The 12,840-nt window shown below is 37.0% G+C and overlaps 1 protein-coding gene across 2 annotated transcripts in view; it reads right to left on the reverse strand.

The window, feature by feature from the left end:
* Positions 1–227: 227 nt before the first annotated feature.
* The window catches only part of COMMD10 (COMM domain containing 10), a 265,137-nt gene continuing 252,524 nt past the window's right edge, over positions 228–12,840 (reverse strand). For both annotated transcript variants that reach the window (XM_010590508.3, XM_010590514.3), the window contains exons 6-7: positions 2,116–2,175; positions 228–1,392 (exon numbers count right to left, since the gene is read on the reverse strand). In XM_010590508.3, coding sequence (XP_010588810.2) covers positions 1,354–1,392; positions 2,116–2,175 — 99 coding nt within the window. In that variant the 3' untranslated portion in view covers positions 228–1,353. The remainder of the gene's footprint in view (positions 1,393–2,115; positions 2,176–12,840) is intronic.

Raw genomic sequence — 12,840 nt, forward strand, 5'->3', positions numbered from 1 at the left:
TTATATATACATAAAGAATATTTACCAAAACATTCATTGTTGTTGTTAAGTGCTGCTGAGTTGGTTCCAACTCACAGTGACCCTACAGGACAGAGTAGAACTGTCCCATAGGGTTTCCAAAGAGCAGCTGGTAGATTTGACCTGCCGACCTTGTGGTTAGCAGCCATAGCACTTAACCACTACACCACCAGGGTGCAAACATACATACAAACAAGTGTAGGCATAGATTCCATATACTAAACATTTATTTGGGAGATGTTTAACACACTTATTACTCATATACCTTTTACAAGGAATGTAAATCCATTTCAATGACTGTTAAATTATAGGACATTTCTAAAATCAAAGTCCTACATTTGAAGCAAGTCATTCTAAATCAATCATGCTCTCTCTCTGGTAACAGTTTAGGACAGATATTTCATTTATAAAAAAAGTCAACTGACATTATTTTCTTTAAAGTAACTATACTCACATCATTTACATACATACATACATTCATCATTTACATACATACATACATTCATAGCATAAGATACCTGTAAACTTCCATTTAACCAGTCCTAAACATAAAAATTTTATTGAGTGAAATCAGTGAGCATATTTACAGAAAGGGAATGTAAAGGGTATCCATTTAGACACTTCAAGATGTCCATTTAGCACTCATTACAACTGTTTTTATTCATGATCTGAATCTGTCTCCCACATAATCATATGAATCATTATTAATTTGCAAAATAAAGATAAGCACACAAAAACCTAGATTGTTATTAAATCATTAAACTCAGGGAAAAAGTTAAAATGAACAGAGAAACTCTCACTGAAATTAAATGATAAAATACTCTTAGCTCTATTTTAAATTTATTTCCTATATTATTTCCCAAACAAACTATACTCATTATAAAAATACCACAATGTATTTGCGTGCATGCGGCTGCTTTCTTACTTTTACTAATTACTGAAATTCTACATTTTGCTAAGGTACACATTATACCTTATATCAATGGACTCAGCTTGATAACATACGGTGTCATCAAGCATGTAAAAATTCAACCGGTCAGGCAATAAAGCAGCAGTAGAAAAGTAAAAACAACATGGTATTCACTTTTGTTTTCTTTCTAGCAAAAGTGTCCTCAAAAATTGCTGCTGGCTCACAGAACTAGAAAAAGCGTATTAGAATCACAGTATTCTTAACAATGATCTCCCTCGGCTGTTATTTGTCTATAAAGCAATAAGCCGTATAATTTACAGGAAGAAAGCCACTGAATCCTTCAGAAAACACAACCTGGCAATCTGTCTTCAGCGCAAAATAATCAGGTGGCAGGGGTGTGATGGTGAAAACAGTCTTCGAAAACATCATGTAAGGGAATCCAGCTGTGCTTGTATGGTCTCTAGCTATTAACAAAGAAAAAGAAAGAAAGCTGGTGAAGGGAGAGAAATTCATATGAAATGGTGTTTAGAAACATACAAATAGAAGGGAAAGAATGGCATTGGTAAATATGCATATTCATTCATATAGCAATAAAAATATCACTTTGAATAGTTTTCCTTTTATGTGAAGATATTAGAATTCATGCTTGCAATTAAAGTTTTCACATTTGTAAAGAAGGAGGTTTTCTGAATACTATTGTTTTAAATACACCCAGCTGTTTCATTTTAAATTACATTGCATGGTAAGACTTTAAAAGTGGGAGAGGAGGGTAGATTGTACTGGATTATGAAGTAAGTATTTCGGAAGAAACATAAAACAGGCTCAAGATAAACCTTTAAAGGCCTGGCATCTTCCTTTCCATGTTTCTCTTTACCCTTGGGCCCAGAAATTAAAGTATTTAACGTTGCCCATACCTGAAGTGTCAGATTGGCCAGGTACCGCACAGTTAATTACTTAATGCTTTTTACATTAAAGCAACAACCCCACTGCTTTAATTAAAGCCATTTCCATTTTCTTCTTGCTTTAGTTTGTCAGATTTTCTTTACCTTAGCTATGCTGCCTACAGTGAAACATAAGGTGTTTATAAGAGAAGTTTAAGGAACTTAGCTTCTTAATAGGGCATTTAAAAATAAGAACTTATAAAAGAAATATTATGAAAGAACCCACATTATCAAAAAATTATTTACCTTGTTATAGAAATCAAACAACTCCTTGTGACTGAATTCCATAAGAACTTTCTGCAGGCTCTGCAAGGAATAAAGAAAAAAATTATTCACATGGAATTTATACTGCATTGCTTTCTCTCTAGCTAGCCTCAGAATACACCATCATAGTACTTTCTGAGTTGTTCTGAAAGCTTACCTGCTCTCCTCAACTTCACTATTCCTAGAACTCACAATGCACTTAATAACACTCCAAGTTTGCAAAAGATTTCAACTCTACAGGGACATCTGTTCTTAAATTCACTCCATAAAGGTTAATAAAATATATGCCAGCAAAAGAACGATTTCATTATCTATTTTTTTCAAGACAGAGATAATACATGAGATTGTATTTCATCTTTCTCAGCAGTCATTCCAAATCTAGTAAATACCATTACACGAAGACACTGGAGGCAGCATATCTGATTGAACTCACCCAGCCATTAACGCCTCACATCAGCACAGCTCCTGTCTCCAAGCATTAATCTAACAGTTATGATTTTAACATGCTGAGACTGTTACCTTCTCTAATGTACAGACTCAGCAAAAGTTAGCAATTAACACAACAGCTTCAAAGCCGGGAATTAAACACTCTCCATCTTTTCACTTCATATTTGCTAGAGAAATCTTTATGGATGCTACAGATGGTAAGTAAGATTGTGTATGTATGCATGGTGGTGGCGCAACAGTTAAGTGCTCAGCCACTAACCGAAAGATTGGCAGTTTAAACCACTCAGAGGCTCCAGGGAGATCTACTTCTATAAAAATTATAGCCAAGAAAACCCTATGGGGCAGTTCCACTCTCTCACATGGGGTCATTGTGAGTTGGAATCAGCTCTGTGGCTCCCAACAACAACACAGTAAAGCGCAAGCGTAAACTACGCCAAACCAAACTTGCTTTTGGTTGATCCTGTAAACTGAGGAAACACCAAACTGGCTGCTGAAGGTTGCTCAAACATATTTTATTCGAGGTCCCCCCTGGGGAAGTGAAAGCTAATGAAGAGAGAATGCCAGGAATGTACCACCTGCTCTGACCTCATTGTCAATACTTAAACAGGCCATGAAATGGACACTGTCAACTGAAGAAGTGAAAAGATGCCACAAAACAGGCATTGATCCACGCACTTAATTCCTTGTGGTCATTTCTAACATACTATTAAATCTAGTGCTCAGTTTCTACAATCACTTATTTTGTTCATTTGATCCATTTTAACAATTTTTGTTTTTATTTAGAAAGCCAAAATTTCCAAAGCAAGTTATCCCTGCTAACTCCAGGAGAGTCAATGGGGGCTATGTTCAGGTATGGCACCTTCCTCTTCATGAAGCCTAAGCACACAAGGTCAAATTCCACACTTCATTTTCTCTCATATGCCTACCTAAGCACTTAAGCTTAAAAATAAGTGAGGAAATAGCCAACAAATAAAAATAAGTGAGGAAGCATAATTGCGTTTAAGTGTTATCCTTTAGGGATGATATAAAATTATGACATTTTCAAAGTGTACTGGAAAAATTAGGTGGCTAATTGGCACTTATTATTAAACCTTGAAAGGTTTAACTGGTGTCATCTAGTAGTATTACACTTTTTCTCAACAGTTAAAGGGTATAATAGACCTAGATTTACCCCCAAGTTCTGGGGTTGCTGTGTGCTGTTGAGTCAATGCTGACTCATAGCAACCCTAAGGACAGTGTAGAACTGCCCCATAGGGTTTTCTAGGCTATAATCCTTTTTTTTTTTTTTTCTTTGTACTTTAGATGAAGGCTTACAGAACAAACTAGTTTCTCATCAAACAGTACACACATTGTTCTATGACACTGGTTAACAATCCCACGACATGTCAACACTCTCCCTTCTCAACCCTGGGTTCCCTATTACCAGCTTTCCTGCTCTCTCCTGCCTTCCAGTCCCTGCCCCAGGTCTGGTGCGCCCCTTTACTCTTGTTCTGTTCCATGGCCCTGTTCAATCTTTGGCTGACGGGTGAACCTTACGAGTGACCTCATTACTGAGCTGAAAGGGTGTCCAGGGGCCATATTTTCAAGGTTTCTCCAGTCTCTGTCAGGCCAGCAAGTCTGGTCTTTCTTTCTGAGTTAGAATTTTGTTCTACATTCTTCTCCAGCTCTGTCCAGGGCCCTCTATTGTGATCCCTGTCAGAGCTGCCAGTGGTGGTAGCTGGGGACCATCTAGTTGTACTAAGCTCAGTCTGGTGGAGGCCATGGTAGATGTGGTCCATTAGTCCTTTGGACTAATCTTCCCCTTGTATCTTTAGTTTTCTTCATTCTTCCTTGGTCCCGAAGGGGTAAGACCAGTGGAGTATCCTAGATGGCTGTTCACAGGCTTTTAAGACCTCAGATGCTACTCACCAAAGTAGAATGTAGAACATATTCTTTATAAACTCTGTTATGCCAATTGAGCTAGATATTCCCCGAGATCATGGTCCCCACAGCCCTCAGCCCAGCAATTCTGTATCTCAGGGGGTTTCGATGTGTCTTTGGTGTTTTTTTATGGGGCTACCATGACCTTGCCTTGTACAGGTTGTGCTGGCTTCCCCAGTATAGTGTATTGTCTTACCCTTCACCAAAGTTTCCACTTATCTATTGTCTATTAAGTGTTTTTCCATTCCCACCCCTTCCTCTCCCTCATAACCATCAAAGATTGTTTCTTTTTGTATGTAAACCTTTTCATGAGTACTTAGAGTGGTGGTCTCATACAATATTTGTCCTTTTGTGATTGACTTATTTCACTCAGTATAATGCCCTCCAGACTCATTTGTTATAAGATGCTTCACACAGCATGTTGTTGTTCTTTATCATTGTGTAATGTTCCACTGTGTGTATGTACCCTAGGCTGTAATCTTTACTGGAACAGATTGTCAGGTCTTTTCCACTGCAGAGCAGCGGGTGGGTTTCAACTGCCAATCTTTTGGTTAGCAGCAGAGCACTTAACCACCACGCCTTCAGGGCTCCTTTGGTGTGTATGTTGTTATTAGGTACCCTCAAGTAGATTTGCCCCATGGGGTTTCCTAGGCTGTAATCTTTACAGGAGCAGATCACTGGAGGTCTTTTCCCCTGTGGAGTGGGTCATTGAAGCACTTAATTGCTGCACCACCAGGGCTCCTTTATAATTCCAAGGATGAACGCTACCTTACTTAGGATGAAACTAGGTTCTTTACCCCCCAGACATACACACACACACACACACACACACACACACACATATGTATGTATGTATGTACATGTGTGTGTACATATCTATATATAAGAATTATGATGTGTGCAATTTAGTGTCTTTTTTTACTGGACTACTTTGCCCAAGAAGAAAAAAGTGCTGATACCTGAGATAAAATACACAAAGAGCCTAAACAGTTGCTATGAGTCGTAACTGACTTCACAGCAACTAACAACAATAAGCATAATTATTAGATGTTCTTATCATTGTCCTTTCCCAGTCAACCCACAATGACTTGGAGACCATGGAGAATGTGGGAGTGGTGTTTCATGTCTATGTGTAAAGAGTATATCCTCAAAATTTGAGAATTTATGTTTATCCAGAGGCTAGTGTATATTGAAACCTGTTACTTTTCTTATTCTATTTATTTCTCTATTACTTTCATACTCTCTTCCCCTACAGTAGTTCTTTTCAGGAAGAAAGAATAGTCAGAGATGTAGCAGACAGCATATGGAAGCACTAATATCTTACTGTAAAATGTTTTATCAGCTACTCTGTTCTTGGACAGGAAAGACCAGGAGAAACGGAGGTAAAGGCTAATAAAAACTCCCTCTTCAGAATTCCGCAACACTATTAGACTGTTAAGTAAGTTACTAATATGATATGTATGAATCAATTACGTATCTTAAAAATTGTTTTCACTTTAAAATGACTCTGTATACACGAAAAGAGAAAAATGTGGTTACCAAGAAAAAAGTCAGTGGAATGTAGAGACCATAAGCACAGAAGTTGGAACCAAGGATATCTGGGTACAAATCTTAGCTGTACCACTTTCTAGAATGAGAGTAGATTACATAATATCTATAAATGTATCTCATTTGTAAAATGGCCTATCTCATGAAATTGTTTTATGAAATAACATGTAGGAAGCAAATTTGCATACTGCCTAGCGTATCTGCAGCTTCTCAGTAATTGCTAGCCAGTGAGTTTAACTGGTATCCAGTTTGATTAGCCAGTAGACAGTCACTGGTTCGCTGGCCTCCTCCCTCAGAGGCTGCTGACTTTTCACCTCACTGGTAAAGTTGATAGTGCTCTGCCTTGAAGTATCATTTCCTTTACCTTAAGAATAACAATACCAAACTAGTCACATCTTCATTCACTTTGCAATTGTTTGCCAGCACTAAGAATAGCAAGATGTGCTGATGTGATTAAATTTTACTCCAAAGTTTGCATTCTCTAGACTTCAGTCAACAGGGAACTTCAAAAATAAAATTGATGTTAACACTTTATGAAGTTAATTATGAAATCAATTGACTTGACAACTTAGCAATTACAGTAAAAACTGCGAAAGCTGGAACCTTTATAATGTAGAAGCCTGTCAGAGAAGGAAAACTCAAATATTTTCCACTAAAACGAGTGATAGAAAAGTGATGAGACTGCGCCCTGTCAAAGGTAGAAAAACAAGGCAGTTCCGTCAAGTTTTGGCTCTCACGAGTTTCGCTGTATTACTTAAATACTTTAATTACTTAAATTTTCTGAGCCTTTAAGAATTCAGGAAAACTAATTCTTAAAAATAACAATGAAATAAGAAAAAGAACCTCACAGCATTTGAAAAGGCTATCAAGTACTTCTTTTTTCAATGTGTAGAAATAATAACCTTATCAAACCACTATTTAATGCTTTGCTATTCTAAATTAGTATATTGGAGTTAAAACTGCCATTTAACATTTTCCCCTCATGTAAATTCCCAGCTTAAAAATCAAATAATGTGGCTGATATGACCTAAGGAGAGAGATTAAAAAACACAGGTCTCTTAACTATTGAGAAAGTTTCTTTCCCCTCTAGGTTATTAATTCCCTCAGCTATGACATCTACTGTCATCTCAATAAAAGGAAAAATTAACTTTTTGGCCTTCCATGTAATTACTCTAAAAAGAATATTACTACTGAGGCAACTTCCTTCAGGAGTTGGGTAAGAAATAAAGATTAACCAAATTACTTACAATTTCACCACCTACATTCCTATTAGTTTATGCAAATGAAGAATTCAAACACTTTAAATCTCCTTCAGGTATACGATCTGAATTTATTGCCTCCCACGCCTCTCCCCGCCCCCCCCCGCCCCCAATTATTTTCAGTAGCCATTCACAAACTTTTCATTACCACAGGGAATGTCAAAAATAGGAGCTTGGGGAAAGAACTGGAATTTAGGAGATTATTTTTAAACTTTCCAAAATTTGAATTTTTAGTATTTTTTTTTTAAAAGAAGCTCTGCATTAATAATTTCTTTTAAGTCCTTGATCTGAGGTCAAATGCTAATCAGTATTAACAAATTAACTCTAAACTGCATATAAAATTGGGTCAAATCTAACATAAATTCAAACATCACTTCTTTGGTTACTTCTGAAGATCTTTCAAAAAATAGCTAGGACCTTAGAATTACATTTCTGAACAGCCCAGAGTTCACTTACAGGCATCTGCTTTGGATTCATTCTTCTAGTAGCAATCTGAAAGCAATGTGCACAGCCCTAGGCCAATGGATGGTCAAGGGTAGATGTTTTGTGGACGTGTATGGATGGAGCTGGGATGTGTAGATATGCACAGGAGGACCACTGGGTACCATACAGAGAAGTGGGTAAAAAGGGAAGAGGGGCTGGCATAAAACTATAGTTGTGAGTTATCAAAATGTATCCTCATCTTGGAAACCCTACTGGCGTAGTGGTTAAGTGCTACAGCTGCTAACCAAAGGGTCGGCAGTTCGAATCTGCCAGGCGCTCCTTGGAAACTCTATGGAGCAGTTCTACTCTGTCCTATAGGATCGCTATGAGTTGGAATCGACTCGACGGCACTGGGTTTGGTTTTGGTTTGGATCCTCATCTTGTCAATCAAATACCTTAACTATCTTCAACTTGAACTACATAATTCTAATCATTCAGTGCAACAAAAATAAGTATATACTTATATGCATATATTTTCTTCACACACACACACACACACACAGAGTTAAGTGGTACTATTCCTTGCTTTTTAAAAAGTCAAGCATTCAGAAAAAAAGTTATGACAACACTATATCCCCAATCTTCCAGTAATCAGATACAATGGATATTTTCTTACAATGCAAACTAGATTTTAAGTTCAAAGATTTGAAAGAAACTGATTTGGCTGGTAATTCTATAAGAAAGTCTATAATGTTTTCCCAAGGAATATAATGACTAGATAAGTAACTCAAATTATTTCTGGGATGGTTTTGTGTTACTTGTTTAACAGGAGTTATCGATGAATACTGAAAAATAATCCAGGATAACTCATGGGAAGTATTTATCAGATTCTGTAAAAAAACAGTAATTTGATGACAGGTCAACATATTGCTATACACAATCTTCCACACAAATGAAGAATTATTTTAAAACATAAAAATGAAGTCAGTAAATAAGTTTTATGTTTTGTTAGAGGTAGAAAGGGTGGTTGTTTTTATAGGAGAGGTGATGGATTTTGTACTGAGTTAATCCATACTATTGCGTGGTCCCTCTTGAAACAAAAGTACCTATATGTAAGATGTTTTGAAGGCTACTGCAAATGACACCTGCTCATGTGACAATAAAGCAGGACATCATTTTCTTAGTCTATTATTCTTGGGTCTACACAGTCTTAACCTAATCTAACTTCCTAGGTTTTATTTGGCTTTTTAAAAAAAAATTTATTTTTCTCATTGTTGAGAATACATATAGAGAGAACATACACCAATTCAATAATTTCTATATATATACAATTTAGTGGCAAAGATTACATTCTTTGAGTTGTGCAACTATTCTCACCCTCCTTTTCCAAATTGCTCCTCCCCCATTAACATAAACTCACTGCCCCCTAAGTTTCCTATCTAATCTTTCAAGTTGCTGCTGTCAATTTGATCCCATATAAATAGATCTTAAAATAGCACAACGCTCAAGGCAGATATTCTTCACGAGTTAAGCTAAACTATTGTTTGGTTATGGTATTGGTGAAGAATACTGAATATACCATAGATTGCCAGAAGGACAAACAAATCTGTCTTAGAAGAAGTACAGCCAGAATGCTCCTTAGAAGCACTGACGGTGAGACTTCATCTCACATACCTTGGACATGTTAACAGAAGGGACCAGTCCCTAGAGAAGTACATCATGATTGATAAAATAGAGGGTCTGAAAAAATGAGGAAGACCCTCAAGAAGATGGATCGACACAGTGGCTACAACAATGAGCTCAAACGTAACATGATTGTGAGGAAAGCGCAGGACTGGACAGTGTTTTGTTCTGTTTTACACAGGCTTGCTATGGGTCGGAACCGACTCAATGGTACCTAACAACAACAACATTGTTTGGTTTTAGAAGGCTTCAGGAGATATTTTTGGTTTAAGGTTTAAAGAGAAGCTTGGGGCAATAACTTCTGGGGTTCAGTCAATCCCCATGGCTCCAGAAAGCCTGGAGTCTGTGAGTATCTGAAATTCTGTTCTGCATTTCTTCCCTTTTGGTCAGGATTTGTTTATGAAATCTTGATCAGAATGTTCAGTTATGGTAGCTGGGCACCATCCAGTTCTTCTGGTCTCATGACAAAGGAGGCAGTTGTTCATGGAGGCAATTAGCCACACATTCCATATCCCTCTCCTATTCCTGACTTTCCTTCTTCCTGTGTTGCTCCAGGCAAAGAGACCAATTGTTATATTTTGGATGGCCGCCTGCAAGCTTTTAAGACCCAGGGCACTACACAACAAAATAAGAGGTAAAAGAGAAGCACTGAACACATTATTACGCCAATTAACTAGGATATCCAATCAAACCATGGCCCTCAACCTCCAAATCAGGGAACCAAATCCCATGAGGTGTTTAGTTATACGTAAGAAATCTCAGCAGCTACTCTGTTTCTGTTTGTTTGTTTTTTTGGTCATTGTTGTATCTATTACAGAACTTCTGCCAATTCAAGTTTTTACAGGTGTACAACTTACTGACAGCAATTACATTAATCAGCTGCACAAACATACCCTTAATCAGTGTGATTTTTCCATCACCATAAACCTAACCTCCCCTTTCCCCCTCCCTCCCATCCCTGGTAACTTTGATCTCTATACATTTGCCTGTTCTTATCTTTTTATATAAATGAGTTTGTCCTTTTGTGATAACTTTCTAGTTTTATTTCCCACAAGACCCACCAATAATCTCTGCTCCAACCAAACCGGTGTACTCACTTGTCTCCCAAATACCCCACACTGTGCTGCCTCTGTTTTAACTCAAGAGGTCTCCTATTTAGGTGATTTATAGTTCTAAACAGGAAAGGTAAGACTAAACAAAAAGCTTCTAAAAGAAAATACAGGTGAATAACTCCATGACCTCAAGGTATAGAAAAACATCTTAAAATGGCATAAAAAGTCCTAACTATAAATGAAAGGACTGATAAATGAAAATACATCAAAATTCCTAACTTTCATTCATCAAACTATACCATTAAAAGAGTGAAAAGGCTAGCCACAAAGATTCATATCCAGAATGCATAAAGAATTCCTATAAATCTCTGTGAAAGAGATTAAAGAACACTTAATTAAATGGGAAGATGTTCCAAGTTCATGGATTAGAAGACTTAATATTGTTAAGATGTCAATACTACCCAAAGTGATCTATAGATACAACACAATCCCAATCAAAATTTCAACAGCCTTCTTTACAGAAATGGAAAAGCCAATCCTCAACTTTACATGGAATGGTAAGAAGCCCTGAAGAAAAATGCTGAAAGAGAAGAACAAAGTAGGAGGGTGCACATTTCCTAATTTTAAAACATATTATAAACCTACATTAATCATAACAGCCTGGCACTAGGAGGTACAACAGAAGCACTAAACACGTTATTAGGCCAATTAACTGGGATGTCCCATGAAATCATGACCCTAAACCTCCAAACCAAGGAATCAAATCCCATGCGGTTGTACGCAAGCAAACGCAGCAGCTATTCTTTTTTTTTTTTGTCATTGTTGTAAATGACAAAATCACAGAACGTTTGCCAATTCAACTTTTTACAGGTGTACAACTTACTGACAGCACTAAAGCTAAATATAACACCTTATATGGCTCTCACAAACACTAATGCTTAATGTCAGAAAGCAGACACAGAAGAACACGTACTAATTGATTTCATTTACACAAAGATTAAACGAAGAGACAAAAAAAACTAACACAAAGATTTAGAGACAAATGCTTAAGTGATAAAACTATAAAGAAAAGCAATAGAGACATTACCAGAAATGACAGAGTAATGATCACCTTTGAGTGAACGGAGAGAAGAGGTAGCGACTGGGAGGAGGTACAACAGAGACTCTGAGGTGCTGGCAATTATTTACTGATCTGGGAGGTGGGTAAGAGGTTTTGTCTTTGTGATAAATCACTATGCTCTTTTTTGTATACGTGCTGTATTTACCCAATAAAATAGCAAAAAAAAAAAAAAAAAAAGATGGCATCGTTATATGTTACATTCATTTATTTTTATTCAATAAATATTTACTAAATGTCTACCAGGTCTGTTCTAGGCACTGGATATGTAAGGGGGAGGGGGAGAGCTTGCACTGAGGAAGAGGAAGAGGCAGGGGGTCGTGACATTCCTCAATAAGATGGTCCCTTTAAGCCAAAGAAATGATCCTTAGAGGGGTCCTTAACTTGATAAAATCCCTAACTTGATAAGGTCCCTAACTTGGTAATTAAACCTTAAGCCAAGGAAATAGTCTCTACAGGGGTTCCTATCTTGGCTGGTAAACATTAACAGGGAGAGATAAGAGACAAGAAGGATATAAAACCCTAAGAAAACGACTATCGGGGCACTCAGATTCTTTCTCTACCTGAATAGCCCGCTTGATGCTTCCTAGTACTTTCACTACTAACCCTCTGTTTGCTAATAAACCTCTGCTTGCTTGGTACTACTTGTCTGTTTTTTAATTCCTTCCTACACCAAAAACAAGAACCGAGGCCATTCTCCAGTAACAGATATACAGCAATGGGCAACAGAGACAAAAATCGTCTACATTCTAGATGAAGGGGACAAACAATAAATAATAATAAATAATACATTATTATTACGTGACTTATTTATACACGTAGCAATGTTTGTGACAAATCCTAAGGAGAAAAATAAAGCAAGGATAGGAAGAATCAATGTTAGGAGGTATGACATCTGAGTTAAGACTTAAAAAAGGTAAGGAAATAAACATGGAAAATAACTGAAAGAAAAGCATCGAAGAACAGTGTTATATGTTTGTGATAAATATGCTGTTTTTCTGCATGCCTTTCTGTCAGGAACTATGCTGATTATTCTACTTGATATCCCCACTGAGCTAGCACAGTTTCACAAAGCTCATCTGTTCATTCATTCACTAAGTTAATTCACTCATTCTTTCATTCAGCATATAGTTATAGACTCCCTACTCTATATCACCCATTTTGAGAGGTATCCGGGATATGGGTCATCCTGGTCTTCAAGCACTCAGAGTCTGGAGTTTGAAATGAGGGCAGGGGAAAATAAATAAATAAATAAATA

This window comes from Loxodonta africana, chromosome 2, assembly GCF_030014295.1.
Source record: "Loxodonta africana isolate mLoxAfr1 chromosome 2, mLoxAfr1.hap2, whole genome shotgun sequence".
In the NCBI taxonomy this organism is placed as follows: domain Eukaryota; kingdom Metazoa; phylum Chordata; class Mammalia; order Proboscidea; family Elephantidae; genus Loxodonta; species Loxodonta africana.